This window comes from Diceros bicornis, chromosome 5 (assembly GCF_020826845.1).
Source record: "Diceros bicornis minor isolate mBicDic1 chromosome 5, mDicBic1.mat.cur, whole genome shotgun sequence".
Taxonomy (NCBI): Eukaryota; Metazoa; Chordata; class Mammalia; order Perissodactyla; family Rhinocerotidae; genus Diceros; species Diceros bicornis.
The window spans coordinates 23,936,153-23,955,890 of NC_080744.1; the positions used below are offsets into that span (position 1 = coordinate 23,936,153).

Consider the following 19,738-nt stretch of genomic DNA (forward strand, 5'->3'; position numbering starts at 1 on the left):
TTTATTTGCACTTCATTTGCAAGTTGTTAATATCCAGCCCTGCTTCTTCTAATCCAGGTTCCTTCTCTCCTATTTCCCTGAAATTCCCCTGATGCCTCCCTAAAATATTAGTTGGTCTTTTCCAACACGACTCAGTCTTCTCAGCAGGCCTGCCCCGTGTTCTCAGGGGAAGTCTTTTTTTTTTAAAATTTTTGTTTATTGCAGTAACATTGGTTTATAACATTGTATAAATTTCAGGTGTACATCATTATACTTATATTTCTGCATAGATTACATCATGTTCACCACCCAAATACTAATTCCAACCCATCACCACACACATGTGCCAAATTATCCCTTTCGCCCTCCTCCCTCCCCCCGCTCTGGTAACCACCAATCCAATCTCTGTCTCTATGTGTTTGTTTGTTTGTTGTTATTATCTACTACTTAATGAGTGAGATCATACAGTATTTGACCTTCTCCCTCTGACTTATTTCACTTTGCATAATACCCTCAATGTCCATCCATGTTGTCACAAATGTCTGGATTTCATCATTTCTTATGGCTGAGTAGTATTCCATTGTGTATATATACCACATCTTCTTTATCCATTCGTCCCTTGATGGGCACTTAGGTTGCTTCCAAGTCTTGGCTATTGTGAATAACGCTGCAATGAACACAGGGGTGCATGTATCTTTACGCATTGGTGTTTTCAAGTTCTTTGGATAAATACCCAGCAGTGGAATAGCTGGATCATATGGTAGTTCTATCCTTAATTTTTTGAGGAATCTCCATACCGCCTTCCATAGTGGCTGCACCAGTTTGCACTCCCACCAGCAGTATATGAGAGTTCCCTTCTCTCCACATCCTCTCCAACACATGTTGTTTCCTGTCTTGTTAATTATAGCCATTCTGACGGGCGTGAGGTGATGTCTCATTGTAGTTTTGATTTGCATTTCCCTGATAGTTAATGATTTTGAACATCTTTTCATGTGTCTGTTAGCCATCTGTATATCTTCTTTGGAGAAATGTCTGTTCAGGTCTTTTGCCCATTTTTTAATTGGGTTGTTAGTTTTTTTGTTGTTGAGATGCATGAGCTCTTTATATATTTTGGAGATTAACCCCTTATCAGATATATGGTTTGAAAATATCTTCTCCCAATTATTAGGTTGTCTTTTTGTTTTGTTGATGGTTTCCTTTGCTGTCAGAAGCTTTTTAGTTTGATGTAGTCCCATTTGTTTATTTTTTCTATTGTTTCTCTTGCCCGGTCAGACATGGTGCTTGAAAATATGTTGCTAAAACCGATGTCGAAGAGCGTACTGCCTATGTTTTCTTCTAGAAGTTTCATAGTTTCGGGTCTTACATTCAAGTCTTTAATCCATTTTGAGTTAATTTTTGTGTATGGTGTAAGGTAAGGGTCTACTTCCATTTTTTTGCATGTGGCTATCCAATTTTGCCAACAACATTTGTTGAAGAGACTTTCTTTTCTCCATTGCATGTTCTTGGCTCCTTTGTTGAAGATTAGCTGTCCATAGATGTGTGGGTTTATTTCTGGGCTTTCGATTCTATTCCACTGATCTGTGTGTCTATTTTTGTGCCAGTACCATGCTGTTTTGATTACTATAGCTTTGTAGTATATTTTGAAATCAGGGAGGGTGATACCTCCAGCTTTGTTCTTTTTTCTCAGCATTCCTTTAGCTATTCGGGGTCTTCCGTTGTTCCATATAAATTTTAGGATTCTTTGTTCTATTTCTGTGAAAAATGTTGTTGGAACTTTGCTAGGGATTGCATTGAATCTATAGATTGCTTTAGGAAGTATGGACATCTTAACTATGTTAATTCTTCCAATCCAAGAGCACGGAATATCTTTCCATTTCTTTGTGTCTTCTTCAATTTCTTTCAGCAATGTTTTCTAGTTTTCAGTGTACAGATCTTTCACCTCTTTGGTTAAGTTTATTCCTAGGTATTTTATTCTTTTTGTTGCAACTGTAAATGGGATGGTATTCTTAATTTCTCTTTATGCTACTTCGTTGTTAATGTATAAAAATGCAACTGATTTTTGTATGTTGACTTTGTATCCTGCAACTGTACCGTATTCGTTTATTACTTCTAAAAGTTTTTTAGTGGATTCTTTAGGGTTTTCTATATATAAAATCATGTCATCTGCAAATAGTGAGAGTTTCACTTCTTCCTCTCCAATTTTGATCCCTTTTATTTGTTTTTCTTGCCTGATTGCTCTGGCCAAGTCTTCCAGTACTATGTTAAATAGGAGTGGTGACAGTGGGCATCCTTGTCTGGTTCCTGTTCTTAGAGGGATAGCTTTCAGTCTTTCACCATTGAGGATGATATTAGCTGTGGGCTTGTCATATATGGCCTTTATTATGTTGAGGTACTTTCCTTCTATACCCATTTTATTCAGAGTTTTTATCATAAATGGATGCTGTATCTTGTCAAATGCTTTCTCTGCATCTATTGAGATGATCATGTGATTTTTATTCTTCATTTTATTAATGTGTTGTATTACGTTGATTGATTTGCGAATGTTGAACCATCCATGCATACCTGGAATAAATCCCACTTGATCATGGTGTATAGTCTTTTTAATGTATTGTTGTACACGATTTGCTAGTATTTTGTTGAGGATTTTTGCATTGATGTTCATCAGTGATATTGGCCTGTAATTTTCTTTTTTTGTGTTGTCCTTGCCTGGTTTTGCTATCAGGGTAATGTCGGCTTCGTAGAATGAGTTAGGGAGCTTCCCCCCCTCCTCAATTTTTTGGAAGAGTTTGAGAAGGACAGGTATTAAGTCTTCTTTGAATGTTTGGTAGAATTCACCAGGGAAGCCGTCTGGTCCTGGACTTTTATTTTTGGGGAGGTTTTTGATTACTGTTTCGATCTCCTTACTGGTGATTGGTCTATTCAAATTCTCTATTTCTTCTTGATCCAGTTTTGGAAGGTTGTATGATTCTAAGAATTTATCCATTTCTTCCAGATTGTCAAATTGGTTGGCATATAGCTTTTCATAGTATTCTCTTATAATCTTTTGTATTTCTGAGGTGTCTGTTGTAATTTCTCCTCTTTCATTTCTGATTTTACTTATTTGTGCCTTCTCTCTTTTTTTCTTGGTGAGTCTAGCTAAAGGTTTGTCAATTTTGTTTATCTTTTCAAAGAACCAGCTCTTGGTTTTATTAACTTTTTCTATTGTTTTTTTAGTCTCTATTTCATTTGGGGGAAGTCTTTATCCTAGGCTACAGCAACAGCGGGAATCCTCATAAGACCACACCTTGACCGCAGGGAACGCTGGATCTTTTTGCGGGGCAGAATTGATTTTGGGGGCATAAGGTGAGCAATATGATAGGCAGAGGTGGTAAAGGCTAGTCGATGAATGCTGGAGAGGACTCAGGAGTAGGAGCCCAATCTCTGCCCTGCTGGGCTCTCTCCAGGTCCTCAGAGGTGGGATGGGGTTCCTCCCCCCACCACCACTGTCTCCCCAGTGATGTAGCTGGCATCTTCAGAGCACAGGAAAGACACGATGCCTGCACAGTCCTCTGGCTTGCCTAACCTGGGGAAGAGAAGAAACAAGGAAGAGAGTAAAAATCAAACAGGCCAGGCCCCATGACCTGCCCCACAGGGAATGAAATTTGTTTAACCAAAGAGTATCATGATTTTTCAGGACCAGGGTACAAGCTTCCTGTCCATCAAATAGGGTTACCATGAAGAGAAGCTTTTAGAGTAAATAATGCATAAATACTGTATTCTGCAAAAACCACTACACGTTATATTAACAAAATATAAAGACACTTTGTTTTTTAGAGAACTCAGGACCCCCAAACCCAAAGTTATATAAACTGGTGAGCAGCTATTTCATACTTCAAAGATTTGTTTCACATGTGTGCATACTATTCAAGCATCAGGGAGTCTGTAAGACAGTAAATGGTTTGTTGAAAATGATTCCATTTGTACAGCTTCAATTCACAAACAACTTTTTCAGGAATCTATTTTTGTCCCTTAAAGTCAGGTTCATTTTGTGAGAATGTGCTAATTCTCAGTGTTTGTATCAGTGATTGCATGGTTAGGGAACTCTTCAATCTAAGAGCCATAAAATGCTGCGGCGGTGGGTAGAGTGAGTACCTTAGACCTAGAAGGCCTGCATCAGTGGCTCTGCATCCTAGCTGCACATTGTAATCGTGGGAGGCTTAACTTCGTCCACTCCCCCCCGCCACCCCCAGCTGCCAAAAAAAGATGTCCAGGTCCTACCTTGAACCAATTAAGAAAGAATCTCTGGGAGTGGGGTCTGAGCATCTGTAGTTTCACAGCCACCTCAGCTGATTAGAATGTGCATCCAAGATTGAGAAGCTCGGGTCTGGGTCATTCACTGCGGCTCCAGGATGACAAGACTCTGACTTATTAGTGAGTTGTGAACTAGGCCTGCAGCTCACGCCTGACATCAGAATGGCTTTGGGAACGCTGGAGGGAGTCTGGGATGTTTGGACCGGTAAAGAGGAGGCATTGCTGGCATGTGTCCTTGAGGGGACAATGTAGAGAAGCTAAAGACAAGAGAGTTCCCAGAAGCCAGAAGCTGGAGAGAGGCAGGGAACTTAGAGGAAAAGGAGCCAGATGAAGGTGCCTGAACAGTTGGGCCAGCCCTTCGGGGAAGAGGCTAGTTTTTCTAGGTAAGGGGAGTGTTGGGACTTAGTAAAGCTCTTCATTCCTTTTACTTGGATTGTAGGATCACCAATCTGAGCTTTGGAAACATGACTCTTCTTATTCAAGGGGAACTAAAGAAGCATGGTTTTGGTTTTGGTCCCTGGTGGAGATGCCCAGAGGTGGAGGCCCAGGTGGAGTCAGGGCCTCTCCCAGAGCAATGCTCTGCTGAAGCCCAGATGCCTCCGTTTGGTTTTCTGCAATGGAAGCAGACTCCTTGCACACACACTCTAGTGATGCAGTGTTCATGAACTTGTGAGGCAGAGGAGAGCATGCCCGTGTTGTCTGTGGACCAAGAGACAGTGAGCTGGGGGCTGTGTGAGGGACCAGACCCTTTGTCTTTATCCCTCCTAACCGTCCTCTGTGACAGCCTTACCTGCTTATCTGTAAGGTTTTTTTAATTTCCTTGTCCATCCACAACTGCAGGAAAAAGGGAAATATCTTTATGTGGAAGAAGAGGAAACAGAGGGACAGAGCGGGGAGACTGCCCACCCTCACATCCATCAAGAGGCAGGACAGAGAGACGACCCCTTTCCCTTCCCAGTCCTTCCTAGCTCCCAGTCTTTCCTCACCACCCTCTTCTGTTTCATTCTTTTCAGGCTCTAGTGAGGCAGTTCACTGGGCCTCCCTGATTCTCACCCACTTAAGGAACTATGAAACAGCGTGAGTAGAGTCTAAATTCCTTAGTAGTGTGTGTGGGTCTGGTCTGGATAGGTGGCTGGTATGGAGTGGGAACATGGAAAAGCACGGGGTGGGGGGGCGGAAGTGGTTCAGAGCACAGGATCTAGGCGCTGGGCTCCTCCATGCAGGAAGATCCCCAGGGGGATGCAGGACTCCCCTTCCTCACCTTTTGGCTGGAGGCAGTCTTGATGAGTCCGGGCGCCAGGCAGTTCACCCTAATGTTCCTTTTGGCCAGCTCTAAGGCCAGGCTCTTGGTAAGGCCCACTAAGGCTGTTTTACTAACACTGTAAGGGCCCAGGTCCTGGGGAAGGAGAGAATGGGTTAGTCTCTTTGTTTCCAGTTTATTCTTGGTTTTATCATAGGACATAAAGGGCAGTAGATACTAGGGCATCTCCTGGAAGGAAGGGTCCCAGTTAGAAGACTGTCTTGTGGCTAAACCTCCTCTAGGTTGGGGTTCATGGAGGCAAGGCATCTCTTTTGTGGGAAGAGACTTGGTGTGACTCCAAAAGGGGACAGAAACTTCTTAGGGTGGCTGGAGGGGTAGAAGGATGTAGGATGGAGGAAGAGATGGAAGTAGCAGAGAAGGGTTCTTACGGGAAGCGGAATGTAGGCTGCTATGGAGGACACAATCACCACTGAGCCGCCTCTGAAAAAAGAAGAGAATGACCCTCTTCCCAGCGGAGACCCCTGCCCTCAGCCCGCGTGCGGCCATCACCCCCAGGCTCCCTCTCAGGCTCTGTACCCTCGTTTCTCCATCTCTGGCACCACTGCCTTTGTCAGCAGGGCTGGGGCCTTCACATTAACGTCCAGAATCTGAAATTGAGAGAAGGGGAAACTGCGTGAGGGAAGGGAGCTGGAGGAAGAGGGCAATGAGGAGTTATAGTGGGGTTCCTGGGATCTGTTTGTTAGGGCTGGTGGAGATCCTAGAGACGATTTACCTGGACGCTACACAGGAAGAGACCAAGGCCCAGGGAGAAGTGTCTTTCACTGGCTGATTCAGCTAGAGATTGACATATTAGGTTTGGTGAGAAAGAATGGAGCCTGGTTCATCTTTCCTAATCAGCCAAGTAGGATTGGCCCAGAATGGACCTAAACTCTCAGGGCTGTTTTGGATTTGAGCTGGATTTTCTGTGTTTCCTCCAACTAGGGAGAGCCTGGAAGTGGGTCAGCATCGTGGACCTGCCTGAGTGGCCGTGCTTCTCAGGGAACATGGGGCCCGACCTGGAGCACCTGGGCTTGTTCCAGCACTTCTCTGCCTTCTGAGCTTAGGGAGTGAGATGCTCTTGGCCCTCCAGGATGGAGTGTCTGGCTGGACGTTTATTGGACAGTGGGATCATGAGGAGGCACTTTCTGGGGAAGCCGGGGCATAGGCTACAATCAAAACCCCACACCCATAATTTAAAACAGACGCATGACCTTTGTTTACATGGTTCTAGGTGCTGTTGGATGGTCCCCCCCCCAGGCCCCCCAGGCTAGCTTCTTATTCTGAAAAATTTCAATCTACAGAAAAGTTGAAATAGAAGTACAGTGACTACCCAGATCTGCTGTACCTGGATTCACCAATTGTTCACACTTTGTCCCATTTGCTCTGTGAATCTACACACCTTTTTCCTGAACTGTTGAAGGTAAGTTGCAGATGTCATAATGCTCTAGCCCTAAATACTTTAGCATTATTTCCAAAGAATAAGGACGTTTTGATACACCACAATCCATTATCACACCCAAGAAATTTAACAGTGATAATAATGATTTTACCTAATATGCTGTCCATAATAGAATTTCCTCAGTTGTCCCCCAAATGTCCTTATTTTAAAAATCCAGGGTCCAATGAAGGATCAACCATCGCATTTAGATTTGATGTACTGTGATGTTTAAAAAAAATGCAAACTAAAAAGAAAAATTACTTGGTTTAAAACTGATTTTCATGTGGCCTCTATTCAGACTGCTCATGAAAGATGTTTCTCTCCTTTAAAGAATATCAATCAGGAAGTGACTCACTGAAGGGCTTTTGCACTTTGATCTTTATGTCTGTGAAACACTGATAAATAAACTCTAATATTCTAGTATCCTTAAACTTCAGTGTTGAGAAGTTATTGATGACATCAGAGTAAAAAGCAAAACCATGGGAGGTCATAAAAAATTTAGCATTTCCAATATTAACCTTAGTAAACAAAGACAAATATTTTAATTAAGGCTTTATAATTAAAAGATCTTGGTGTGTGAAATATATTACAAATATAAGGTAATTATACACGCTCACATAAAAACCAGTATTCCACACTTGAACTTAGACATCATGAGCTCAGATTTCCTTGACACCGCAGTAAGAGGAGGAGAGCACAGGCCTTTTTCAAACCCTGTATGATATAAAGCGGCAACTTAGGTGATTTCACCAGAATTGGTATTTCACTGAACTAGCAGCTACTACAGTTTTCCGACTAATGAGAAATCATTCTTTTTTGGCAGCTGAAAAGAGGATGGGTGGTGTGTATATTTAAGTGTATTAGTTATTGGCCTATTAGCTGCCATGTCTCTGCTGGAAATAAACCAGGAAGAAGAGCCTGGATAAGCACCTAGTGGGAGAGAGGTGGGGGAGGGAAGCAGAAGAAGGCTAGCAAGGAGCAAACGGAAGAAGACAAAAGTGAGGAGGAGCAGAAACGAAAGAGAAGGGCGGGGACAGAGGAAGCTACCTCTCACTCGCCCTTTAGCAGGTGCACTCCAGGTGTGGGGCACATCGTGAGGATTCCTCACATGGATATTGCACTTGACAAACACATTCTAAAAGCGGACCGAGTATGTGCTGTTTTCTGAGGCCCACCTCCTGCTGCTTTAATCCCCTCTCACCTTGTCCCACATCTCTTCGGTGACATCCATTATATCTCCAAAGAAAGGGCTGACAGCAGCATTGGAGACCAGGATGTCGATGCCCCCATGAAGGTTCACAGCCTGGAGAGAAGAAGGTCTGAAATGAGGGCTGCGGGTCAGGAAGCGGGGTGCATTTCCCAATGTTGATAAAGCAGTCATTAGGAACAAAATGATGTCAAAATGACAGCTCTTTCTCTCGAAATATTTCTCTCCAAAGCTACCCTAAGCTCTGCTGCTAAACATCTAAGGCTGTCTAATTTCATTTGCAGTCTCTTCTTCCTGCCCCCACTTCTTCTAAGGCTGTCGCCAGTCCTTTGCTCTTGATACTTTCCCCTTGGGGAGCTCCTTCATTCCCACGGCTTCAGCTCTCACCTCAAAACCCATTTCTAGATCCTCCCTCTTTTCACACCAAGTCTCTGCCCCATTTCTCCGAGTGCTTACTATCCAGTTCTCCTTGGGTGAGTTACCATGATATCCAAGTCAGTCTGTCCACACGTACCTGCATGGGAAAAACCACTTTAAAAAGACTCAGAGGAAGTTATCACTGGGAGTGGCCTTTGAGACCATCTAGCCCAATGTCCTCATGGAGAAGGTGATGAAACTGAGGTCCAGGGAAGTTAATTGCTCAAGGTCATGTGCTCAGTAACAACATACCAGGGCTGGCTAAGAACAGGAAGCCTGCTCATTGGGTCTTTGGGAGAGGTGAAGTGATCTGCTCAGGGCACAGAGCTGGTTCGTGGTGGCAGAACTGATGTCGGTCTCCTACTTTGTAATGCAGAGCTAATTCACAAGAGTTCTCTGAAAGTAAGTCGGGATCACTATGAAACTGGCTCCCCAGGAGAACCATGACGAGGAGGACACCAGCCTGGGCTTGAAGCAGTCCCACCCTTGATCAGGATGTCATTTTCTCCCCCTCCCCCCTTTTCTTTGGCCTGGAGGCATGAAAGATTCAAGGCAGAAACTGAGATTTAAGCCGGGAAAACCAAGAACGGTAATATCTTACCTCCTTAATCAATTGTAGGTAGGTGGCACAGGCGTGTCCTGGGGTGGCCAAATGAGTGGCCAAACAGAATGCGCCAACAGTACACCCCCCTGAAACTCGACTTTGCCTTTGACCAGAACTGGCAATTTCGATGCCTTGGGCAAGCGGCACTAAATAGGCCCTCCATCAACTTTGAGTTTCACGATTTGGCGCACAGAGGGGTGTTATTAACATTGTGCACCATCTGCCAGCTCCTGTTTTAACTAATTATTCTTGCTAAGTAGGTGCTAAGCTCAGTTGTGTCTACACTGCTGAAGGAATGCCTGGCCTGTCGACATGTAAATTTAATAAAATTTAAAATCACATAACCTTTTCAAACCTGTATAAATACTTCCTTGCACTCTCTACATTTTGGTGTCCTGGCACAGAGCGCCGGTCCCTGCCTTGGCTCTGTGTAAGTCTCGCCTGTGCCCTTGTGACTAGGAAAATGCAGCAGACGTTAGAAAGTGCCTGTGCTGTGCTCTGCGTGTGTGTGTTTGGAGGTGGGGAGAACACAGTGGAATGCATCAGAATTTCACTTCTGCAGGGCCGGCCCTGTGGCTTGGCGGTTAAGTACGCGCGTTCCGCTACTGGCAGCCCGGGTTCGGATCCCCAGCACACCGCTTGTCTGGCCATGCTGAGGCCGTGTCCCACATACAGCAACTAGCAGGATGTGCAACTACGACATACAACTATCTACTGGGGCTTTGGGGAAAAAAAGGAGGATTGGCAATAGATGTTAGCTCAGGGCCGGTCGTCCTCAGCAAAAAGAGGAGGATTGGCATGGATGTTAGCTCAGGGCTGATCTTCCTCACACACACACAAAAAAATTATAGAATTTCGCTTCTGCTGTACAGCCCGTGGCCTCTCCTTCTGGGCCTATCAGCATGGAGAGGGGAGAAGGCTGGGTTTTGACTGAAGAGAGACAGAGAACCGTAGAAGATGAATGACAAAGATATTAGTGACCACCCAGGAGTTTTCTAAGTCTGGCTCTAAATTGTGTGATCACTACACTGAAGTGGTTAAGAGTTCTTGCTCTGTCTTCCAATAGATATTTTTAAGAAAAAGTATCATCAGGTGGAGAAGCAGCTAATCTGGTTTCTGCTCATCACGCCTTTGAGAAGCTCTGAGGCCACGGGGTGGTAACATCCTTAGGGCAGCAGCTCCTCACAGGGGAACAGATGGCAGTAGGCGGAACACATCTCAAATTGCAGCAAGGATCCTATGATTCTCCTCCCAACATCGGTCACACAAACTACCTGAGAGGCGTTTTGACTTATCCTTCCTAGTTCCCATTTCCTGACAGCAAGTTAGAAAAAAAAAAATCTTGGTTAGTTCCCACTACATGTCTCTTGGGACATCCATTCTGGTCCTACCTCCACTGCTCTAGACCTGAATGACAGCGACAAATTCCTCAATGACATCCTTGGGTGGGAGTCTTCTCTACTCCAATATATCCTTCCTACTAGTGCCAGGTTATCTTTCTTTAATAACCATTTTCATCTTGCTCAAAACCTCCCATGACTTATTTCCTCCAAGAACATCTAACTCCTCTGGGAGGCCATGGAGGCCGCTGTCCCTATCCTTCCCACCAGCCATTTCCCACTAGCACTCCTGAGCCTCTGCTCTCTGCTGTGGATTCACGGTGCTCCCCTTGCCCCTTCAGTCCCTCCTTGACTGTCTGCTCATTCTGCAGGGTTGTCTGGAACCCTGTCCCTACTCCATCTGGCCAGTCCGCCCTCTCCTCAAGGTCTCACTCAAGCCCCACTTCTGGGCCAGGACTGCAGGATGGGTGAAGTGGACCCGGGAGAGGTGAGAGTCGTTTTCCTGGCAGGATTTTGATATTAAGTTGCTACATACATTTCATACGGTGAATGAATGGGCCAATAGTTACTAATTGGCCCAGGATCCCAGAGGGCTTCCTTCACCCTCAGGATAAGGTCCCAGTCTCAGGCTCTGTCCAGCAGCCTGTACCAAGCCAGGTGACTTTCCTGGACCCACATTTGGCTCTTTCCAATACACATTTCAGCACTTGCCAAACAGTTCCTTAAAAATGGAATAACCTTACACAGTCTATCATAGCACTGTTTACCATTATTGAAGGAGATCTTTTCTACGAAGATTACCCAAATTATTTCTGCCAGCCCTCCAATCTGTTAGCACAATCCCTTACTTTCCACTCTGGGGTAGATTCTCCCTTCCACTCCAGGGAATAAGATGTGTGCCCTGAGCCTGAGGGAAGAGTAGCCTCCTTTGCTGGATGTTCATATTTTCTTGTGCAGCTAGAAGGCTGGTGCCAAGTACCAACCCTGAGACTGCCTTAGACACTTTCTTTGAGACTGAAGTCCAAGTGGGCACCTCAGGCCAACTGACCCGACACCAGTGGGGAAATGCCTGCTGCTTTGTAGGTGGCTTGGCAAGTCTGGGTTGACTCCCAGCTCTCTCGTTACTAGCTGTGGGACTTTGGAATGTTGTTCCAGCTTTCTGAACCAGTCTCTGTAAACAAGGAGAGCAGTCTTTGCCTTGCTTGGCTGGTTGTCAGGTTTACAGATAACCCGTGTAGGGCTCTGAGCAAAGTGAATGGCACATAGTAGGTGGCTGAAACACAGTGGGCTGCCTCCTGTAGGTTCCCAGGGACTGGACTCCATTAGTGGAACAGGGGACTGATTGTTGACTAGCATATGGGTGGGAACATCTATATTGTGAGTGTATTTACTCTTCTCATCTGCCCAAATAGATTGGAAACTACTGGAGAACCAGGACCAGCCCAAAGGGATGATGCAAGGTTGGGGCATTAGAGTGGTTTTTGTTTCTCTGACTGGGATGGGATGATTCTCAGAGACATAACAGAAAGGCATACAATAAAAAGGTGCTGGTGGGTTGGTGCCAGTACACAGATGCACTGTTGTGTGTTAGTTAATAGTGTTGGCTTGGAGCACACCACTGTTGTCCAGGAAAGGAGGGAAGGAGGCTCTGGCTGGCTCCCTTCTGCCACCTCCTGCCTCTGTGCCCATATCCTTGCTGCTCACCGTGGCCACGAGCCGCTCCCGGTCCTCAGACTTCCCCACATGGCACACAGTGCCCGTCACACTCAGCCCCTCCCCCTGCAGCGCTGCCACCGCTCGGTCCACGTTCTGCTGCTTCCGGCTGCTGACCACCACATGGGCCCCATCCTGGGCCAGCCGCCGGGCGATGGCGAAGCCAATCCTGCGGGCAGAGAGAGACAAGGACCGTCAAGCCTGGTACAGGGGAAGATGGTGAGAGCATGGGCTCTGGAGTCAGACTGCCTGCATCTGAATTCCAGCTCTCCCTCTGAATAACCTCCATGGGTTTGTATTATATGTTAAATAGGGTTAGTGGTACAGCCATTACCTTACAGATGGACAAGCTTAGTACATTTTTGGCACTCATTTACTTACTTTTCTTATGGCTTTGGCCCTGAGGCTAGGTTCCTGGGAAGTGACATCACCTTCCACAGGCCCCACCACAGGTAGAGGCCCCATCCCCTGTAGGGACTGAGGGGAGAGAAATGAGCTGGCGGTGTAGCAGCAGCCCCCTCCATGATTGCAGGGTCTTACTCAAAAGAGCCCCTGCCCCCAAATATCTTCCTTACAAGTCTACAGCAGCTCAAAATTCTACTAAGTTACGTTTTGGGGTGCAGGTGAACCAGTGGGTCTCTGGTTAACATGGTAAATTCTTTACATTACTCCCCTGGGAGTAAAGGTTACACATTTGGCAATTGTCAGCCATTAGCATTTTGTATACATCTGCATTTTAGATGTGTGAAGAGCTGGCATCTAGCAAAGACCAGCTGTGGGAAAGAGAAACAGGATAGCCAAGAGTGGTGGGTGAGAAAGGCTGGACAAGGGGGGCCAAAACTACTGAGCTAAACAAGAATCTGGACACGTGGGTCGTTTGTCTCGTCTAGGTAAGGGGTGCGGTTCTGCAAGACTTGTGGGGGTGCTGAAATGGAGTGTTTGGAACATTTCCATAATCGATGGAGGCAGTAGGATAGGATTTTTGAAATCTGTACTGTCTTGGATTTCTGGCATCTGGTCCTCCCAGACTCTGGGTAGGGCCGGTTGATTGGGGCAGCCCAGAGCACGAGGAGACTGGACTGCTGGAGGCATCACTGAGGTGGCGCAGCTGAACCAGAGGAGGCAGTGACCAGCAAGTGGCAATGGTGGGGTCAGGGTCAGAGGATTCGGAGGGGCTGCAGGTCCCCACCGAGTTCCTTTCTTCCGGGGCTGCGTGTGAGGCCGGAGGACACGGGCCCGGGAGGCAAAGGACAAGGTTAGTACCTGTTTCTAGACAGCGCGGGCCTCAGAGACTCCGGCCCGGGTACTCACCCGTCGGTGGAGCCCGTCACCAGGGCCATCTTATTCGCCAGCGGGTCCCGGCGCGCCACCCCGGAGCTAGCCCTGTGCACCGACTTCCACATCCGGGCACAGCCACCCAGCAGCAACTCCCCCACCTTTCGCATGACACAGGTTTCTGCGCCGCAGGACGTTCAGACAGGGGAGGGGCAGGGTGAGGGACGGGCCGCCCCGCGTCCCGCCCCGCGTCCCGCCGGCCCTGGAGCGGACGGCTGGTCCCGCTTGGCGCCGGCCCTTGGCGCGGGGACCGGCTGTGGCCGCGGGCGCCCCCTGCGGGCGCACAGCCGCCGCGCCCCGCTGTCCTCTGCTCCGCCCTGGCAGATGTGGGACAGCCCTGCCCCTCCAGATTTCCCGCAGGGCCCGCCCCGCTGTAGGAACCCGTAGACTTCCCCGCCCTCTCCTTCTACATCTGCTGGCCCGCGTCGTTTGTCTGGGGGGAGAGGGAGCTTTGAGTTGGTTGCTTTTGCTTCCGAGAACCTCAAGATGGACCTCCTTCTCCAAGGAAGTCTAGGTCTACATATGTGACAGCCCACAGGAGGGCAAATGTTTTGAGATTGCCCCTGGAGGTGAGGGCTGTGGTCCCCACCGAGTTACCACGTGAGGGTTTCGGGTGAGGGAGGAGGAGCCTGGGAGCCAGACGTGCTTGGGAGCAGCTGGGCTAGGCCTGGCACCACCCTTCGCTCTGGCTCCAGGTCTCCTCCATCCTCCCAAGACTGGAGGGCAGACTCTGACCACGTGTAACCGGTGTGCAGGCACAAATATCCTGCCTGGACAGGACCTCTTATACCCTCCACCCCAAGAGGACTTCCCCATTTCACAGGGCCCAAGAGGTGGCAAGGAGGCTGGAAGGTCCCCCAACCCGAGGTGCAAATACTGAGAGCTCAGGAGCACTCAGTTCTCCATAATCACTGTGTCGCCGGATCTTAGCCTCCACCCTAGTTCAATAAATATTTGCTGAATGTAAAAGCACTTTATAAACTGCAAACTACTAAACACATAGTGATTACTGCACCGTAAACGCAGGATTACTGAACCAGTAAACGGAGGATGCTGAAGTCCATGATGGATAAAGTCCTCTCCAACTATAAATTCTGTGTCTAAGACTTTGGCCTCCACTTCTGCCAAGTGGGTTGAAATGATCTCCCTCCTGGGTTTCTGGGAGAATTAATAAAGAATTAATAAATCTGGATGGCTTATGGTACACTGTAGAAAGGCCCCCACAGACCCAAGTGCCAGTGTCTGAATTGGTTTAACCCAGTGGCCTCCCAGATGCCAGACTGAGAAGGAGTGCTGGTCGATGACAAAGTTTTCACTAGTTCAAGGCAAAAATGAGAAAAATAAAGACAATATGATGAGTTTCATAAAGCTAAGCTTATTAAATGTAACAGATAGTCCTTTATTCTGAGATATGCTTTTGCCTTTTTTTTTTCCAGTGTTAGTCTTTTTGTTAATAAAAGATAATGAAAGCAGATGGGTAGATTGAGAAAAGTGTTGTTAGTTGGTGAAATCGCCAGTTTGGCAACCTTATGTCAGTCCCTACAGAATCCTGGTCTGTGAAATTCAGTTATGGGGATCGCTCTTTAATAGAATTCATACTTGCTAAAGATTCATTTAGTATTTGTGTAGGTCAGTTGAGCAGCTAAAAAAGGAATTCAGGATTCAAAATGAATGGGCAGCAATTGATGTAAAAAGCGTGCACTGGATTTATAGTATATTCCACCACCCAGAAGTTACAGCTTCGGGACTCAGCTTGGTCCTCAGCACATCCCCATGAGATAAGAGGGCTTAAGTCTGATTTTCCCCATGTCTGGGGCAAGCTGACTCTCTGACTGGTGCCCCTCAGTCTGAACGTGGTGAATTATTGACAACAGAGGCTGGATAGCGTGTCGCTCCTCTTCCTCCTCCCCTGTTCAGAGCTATTGCATTGTGGGAACCCTTCCCAGAGCCCTACACCTGCGTGGCGGGTGGAGGTGGAGGGAGAGCCTGTGGGAGGACTGGAGCGGGGTTCTCAGGGCTCTTGGTTCAGAGGGACAGGCCTGCAGGGCCTATTTGATCTCCCTTCACCTCCTGCCCAGAGGTGGGCAGCCAGTTCCAGGGGCTGAGGCTGGGAGGAAGAGAGAGGGAGACCACACCCCAAAGAGTAAAGGGTTCTGGGGAAAGAGAATTCTGGCCCGGGCGCTCCGTGAACATCACATGGCCTCTCCTGGTCTGGGCAGGGTGGATATTTGGCCTCCAGGACCACTTCTTTTGGGAGATCACAGGGGACATTAGGGAGGGCATCTGTGAACAGAAAGGGTAGAGGGAAGACAGGAATGTGGGACTCTCCAGCTCCTACTCCTCATCAAGCTGGTTTGTTGGAGATGGGGATAGGAAATCTTTGGGTGAAATACATGTGCGTGTAGGAGTCTCTTTGAAATGGGAACTTTAATAGGCAGTGGGATTGTTCTTGTATGGAGGTGGTACCATCTGCAGATCTTGAGGAAATGCCTCTGTGATTGAGGCTACGCTCCCATCTTCTTCAAGGGCTGACTGCGGGCCAGAAGGGGATTCGCCTGGGGTGGAATTCAAGTCTTGCATTTTGCAATAGCCATCCCAGATTGGCCATTGACTCATGCATCATCGACACAAGGCAGGGCTGGGCAGTGTGGGAGGGTTGTGTGACAACAGCAGCTTTGGTTGAACACTTACGAAGCGTCGGCAAGTGTTGGGTGCTTTTTATAAATTTTATTGAATATTTCTAATCCAGTGAGGCAGGCATTTTTATTTCCATATGTGAAATCAGAATGAGTCATGACAAGCTGACCCGCTGTCAATGTTGGGTAGCTACACTAAATTTTTCTGACGTTGTTGGAGAATGACAGTTTTCTTAGAAATTAATTTTCTCTGAATTGGAACTTTGCTTTCAGCACCAATGTGTTTTTGTTTAATCATTAAAATATCTATTCTTTAAATTATAAAAATAACACATGTTCATGATTTTAAAAAGGGACAGAAGGTTATAAAGTGAAAAGTTAAAAAGTAACTCTTCTCTATGCTTCTTTTACCTGCTCCCCATATGGCTCTTGGTCTTGTGTATTTTTCCAGGAGTTTCCTATGCATTGACATGCATTTTTCCTTTAAAAATGTTTCCCTTGGGTGGAATGATACTATACCTTCTGTCCTTCAAATTGCTTGCTTCTTTTCTTTCTTCCTTTTTCCCCCCTTCTTTCTTTTGTTTCTTAAAATACATGCTTGGAGACTGTTCTGAGCGGTACACAATAGATCTGCTTTATTCTCTCTCTTCCTTTTAAAAATAGCTATACAGTACTCCATTGTGTGGCTATTCCATAATTTATGTAGCCAGTCTACGGATGAGCATTTAGGAAGCTTCCAGTGCTTTGCTACTTCAAACAATGTTACAATGGACAACCTTGGATGTATATATATTTTGTGTTTGGTGCAAATACATTTGTGCCCTAGGTCAAATGTTTTAGATTGATGGCCATGGTCAAATTACCTTAAAAGAGATTAACCAGTTCTGATGGATTTGTTTTTCTAAGGTGAATTTACCTGCTGCCCTACCCTCTTCTACATAGTACACAGAGTGGTTAAACTTTGCTTGAGGGCATAAGCTCAGTGATAGGTGGCAGTGCACCCTGGCCTCCGAGGCTGGCAGCCCACAGGGATTGGTGGGGTCCACTGACCTGCAGCTCGCAGACCTGGGCGTACTCAGTTCCACCCACGTTTGTCGTTGAGAATGCCAGCCCAGTGTTGCCAGATCTTAGGATTTTTAAACAGAAGATAGAAATCTGGATTTTAATATGAAATATTTGATTTTTAAATGTTGGCAAGTAATTTACTAAAAAAAAAAAAGAAAACAAAACAGTGAATGGATCTGTAGGTGCCAGAGACTAGCACAGTCTCTGCCTATTTAAATGTAATGGATTATTAATTTTGTGAGATATTGCTCTATCTAGACTCTCATAACTCTACTGTATAGCTCATTCAATTTCTGTTTTTTCAGTTTTTTTCCAGATTGCCCTGTATTTAAGCAGCTGTTCGTGAACACCGTTTAGAAATCATCCATCCAGTCTTCGTACAGGTCCTTTTCAAGAACTCTGTACAGCAGCAGGCGAAAGAATCCTATAAGACAGGCATCAGCTTCTCTTTTCCCTCATACCCAGGACTGCTTTTTTCCGCAGGATTTGGGAAGGGGTGGTGGTGGTGGGGCGCGTCCTCCAATCTATTTTCAGGTAGCAGCTGGCTCCATCTTGGGCCTCAGTGCTTTCTGCTGCTGGTCGCTGCTGGGAAGTCCAGGATCATAGTCCTTGCATGGTTTCCCTGTGGTCACTGAGATGCAGGCTGTGGGGCAGGGGCAAGAGGAGGAAGGCCACACTTCCCCAGCTGCCTTATCCTTTATTCCTCACAATGCCATTGCACTGAGAAATTCACTAAAGATTTAGGGGTAGTGTGAATTACTATATAGGGGGACAAATCCCCCAAATAAGATACCTAATATGACTTCCCATTGGGTCCTTTATGGGCACAACCAAATTTCTAGTAATGTTTTCAAAAGTGTGGTTTCCCCTTTTTCATCCCTCAGAGACAGTCCCTGTGGCAGACATGGAGATGCAGATAACAGCTCAGATCCTCCTTCTAGAAAGGACTTGTGCTGGCTGCTGGGAGCCTGATTAGCTGCCAGCCTCCAGCTGACAGTTAACTCCTTCTCAGGGTGGCCCTAGCCAGTGCACTGAGCAGGATGGTGGTACAAGGACCTCGTCATTTCCGCCGAACACGGGGTTCCTCTAAGGGGCTGTCTTTGCTCTGGAGCATCCTCTTGCGCCTGCGTTAGTCAGACCTGCATCTCACCATCTAATGGTTCCTCCTTCTCAGTCCTGCTTCCTCCCTTTTCCTTTCACAGGTGTTACTCTGACTAAACCTTTGGACTCGACGCCAGCCAGGCATCTGCTTTGCTGAGGACTCACTGTCAGTCTCCTTTCTTCAGCCTCTTCCCCCTCCCAGCACAACGAGGATGTTCTCCCAGAGGATCTGTCCTTCCCCCAAATCAGAGCATCAGGGCATTCTGAGGCAAGAATCCTAGCTCGACAGTTCCTGCCAGTGTGAGTTATTCGGTGGGGGTTTTGTGGAAAATCGCAGGGTGGGCTCTGGCAGTCTCGGGCCAGCGCAATAGAGCATGTCCAGCTATGGAGCTCCACGCATTTTCCTGAGATCTCTCTGCTAGCGTGAGATGAAGAAGTGTCCCCTCATCCCTCCTGAGGCATTCCATTTTCCTGTGAGGAATTTCTGGATCAACTGAACACACACACACACACACACTCACACACCCACACCCACACACACTCCTTCCAAGAACTAACAGCAGTTCTTAGGGACAATGCAGTCTAAATCCACATTAAGAAAGAGAACCATTTCTCTAGAGGTGCCAGCCTGCCCTCTCTGGAGATGACATTTGACATTATCATGCAAAGCAGTTTCAGTTTCCCTGTCCTGCTTTTAGAACAGTGTAAGAGGCCTATGGTGTGAAATGAATGGGGCCCATCACAAGCCTCGCCAAAGGGCAAAGTCTACTTCTGAGGGCTCTCTCTTTGTTGGGCTAGATCAAATTCTTGAGCACGTCTGCACTTTTTCATCTCTGCAAAGGAAGTGGGATAGGTTAAGAATTTATTATCCTTCTGCCTTGAGCAAACTCTCAGGAGGGAAGGGGATGGGTGGGTTTGTCCTTCTGGTTACATATACTCTGTCCACTCATTTTGAATTTAATGACACAGGGTGTGTTATTACTTTTTGATACTTTGTGAAAAAACAAGGAATCATACAATACACATTTTCTGCACTTTGTTTTTTAAAAAACTTTTTATTTTTAAATAATTATAGACTCACAGTAAGTATAGACTCAAAAGTACTACATAGAGTCCCCATGGTGACATCTGTAGCACAATATCAAGACATTGACATTGGTGCAATACCGTTAACCAGTCTAAAGACCCTACTCAGTGTCCATCATTTTTTACGTAGACTCAGTTGTGTGTGTCAATGTGTGTGTGTTATGCGTGCACGTGCGCGAGTACATGCATGCTCCTAACGTGTTGGTCTATTTTGGAGACCTCTGACT

The 19,738-nt window shown here is 46.5% G+C and overlaps 1 protein-coding gene across 3 annotated transcripts; it reads right to left on the minus strand.

Annotated features, from left to right (window-relative positions):
- Window positions 1–3,106: 3,106 nt before the first annotated feature.
- On the minus strand, window positions 3,107–13,743 carry LOC131405755 (dehydrogenase/reductase SDR family member 4-like). 3 transcript variants are annotated; one of them, XM_058540898.1, is made up of 8 exons: window positions 13,600–13,743; window positions 12,280–12,457; window positions 8,209–8,310; window positions 6,107–6,177; window positions 5,959–6,010; window positions 5,531–5,665; window positions 5,060–5,103; window positions 3,107–3,541 (listed from the first exon to the last, which is right to left on the minus strand). In XM_058540898.1, the coding sequence occupies exons 1-8, from the start codon at window positions 13,731–13,733 to the stop codon at window positions 3,427–3,429; spliced, it is 831 nt and encodes a 276-aa protein (XP_058396881.1). In that variant the 5' UTR covers window positions 13,734–13,743; the 3' UTR covers window positions 3,107–3,426. The 3 variants fall into 3 exon arrangements, with proteins under 3 accessions (XP_058396881.1, XP_058396883.1, XP_058396882.1); XM_058540899.1 differs by lacking the exon at window positions 5,060–5,103 and having other exon boundaries at window positions 3,431–3,541; XM_058540900.1 differs by lacking the exons at window positions 5,060–5,103; window positions 5,531–5,665; window positions 5,959–6,010.
- Window positions 13,744–19,738: the final 5,995 nt, after the last annotated feature.

Bases quoted from the DNA above. Each gene is read 5' to 3' on its own strand.
- LOC131405755 (XM_058540898.1), bottom strand. From the start codon at position 13,733: ATGCGAAAGGTGGGGGAGTTGCTGCTGGGTGGCTGTGCCCGGATGTGG. The intron at 6,011-6,106 runs GTACAGAGCCTG...TTCTTTTTTCAG, and splicing joins CCAGAGATGGAGAAACGAGG to AGGCGGCTCAGTGGTGATTG. The intron at 3,542-5,059 runs GTAAGGCTGTCA...TCTCTTCCCCAG, and splicing joins AAAACCTTACAGATAAGCAG to GTTAGGCAAGCCAGAGGACT.